Genomic DNA, 205 nt, shown 5'->3' on the forward strand with positions numbered 1-205 from the left:
CCCTCCCCTTCCCTCCCCCCGCACCGACCTTTCCTCAAAAAGGTCATGACTGTGTCCGGGTGTCCGTGGAGGGAGGCGATGTGCACAAGCGTCGAGCCGTCCTTGGTCCTGTCCATCACGGACGCCTTGAACTTCTCGGCGAGGGTGTCCACGATCTGCGTGAAGCCTCTCTCAGCGGCGATGTGGATGGGCGTCTTGTCTGCCG

At 62.9% G+C, this 205-nt stretch overlaps 1 protein-coding gene across 1 annotated transcript in view; it reads right to left on the reverse strand.

The window, feature by feature from the left end:
- Window positions 1-205, reverse strand: part of LOC119588969 (serine/threonine-protein phosphatase 6 regulatory ankyrin repeat subunit B-like) — a gene marked incomplete in the record, with an annotated part of 103,883 nt that overhangs the window by 29,568 nt on the left and 74,110 nt on the right. Inside the window, 1 exon segment of the mRNA XM_037937576.1 lies at window positions 29-199. Coding sequence (XP_037793504.1) covers window positions 29-199 — 171 coding nt within the window.

This window comes from Penaeus monodon, chromosome 24 (genome assembly GCF_015228065.2).
Source record: "Penaeus monodon isolate SGIC_2016 chromosome 24, NSTDA_Pmon_1, whole genome shotgun sequence".
In the NCBI taxonomy this organism is placed as follows: Eukaryota; Metazoa; Arthropoda; class Malacostraca; order Decapoda; family Penaeidae; genus Penaeus; species Penaeus monodon.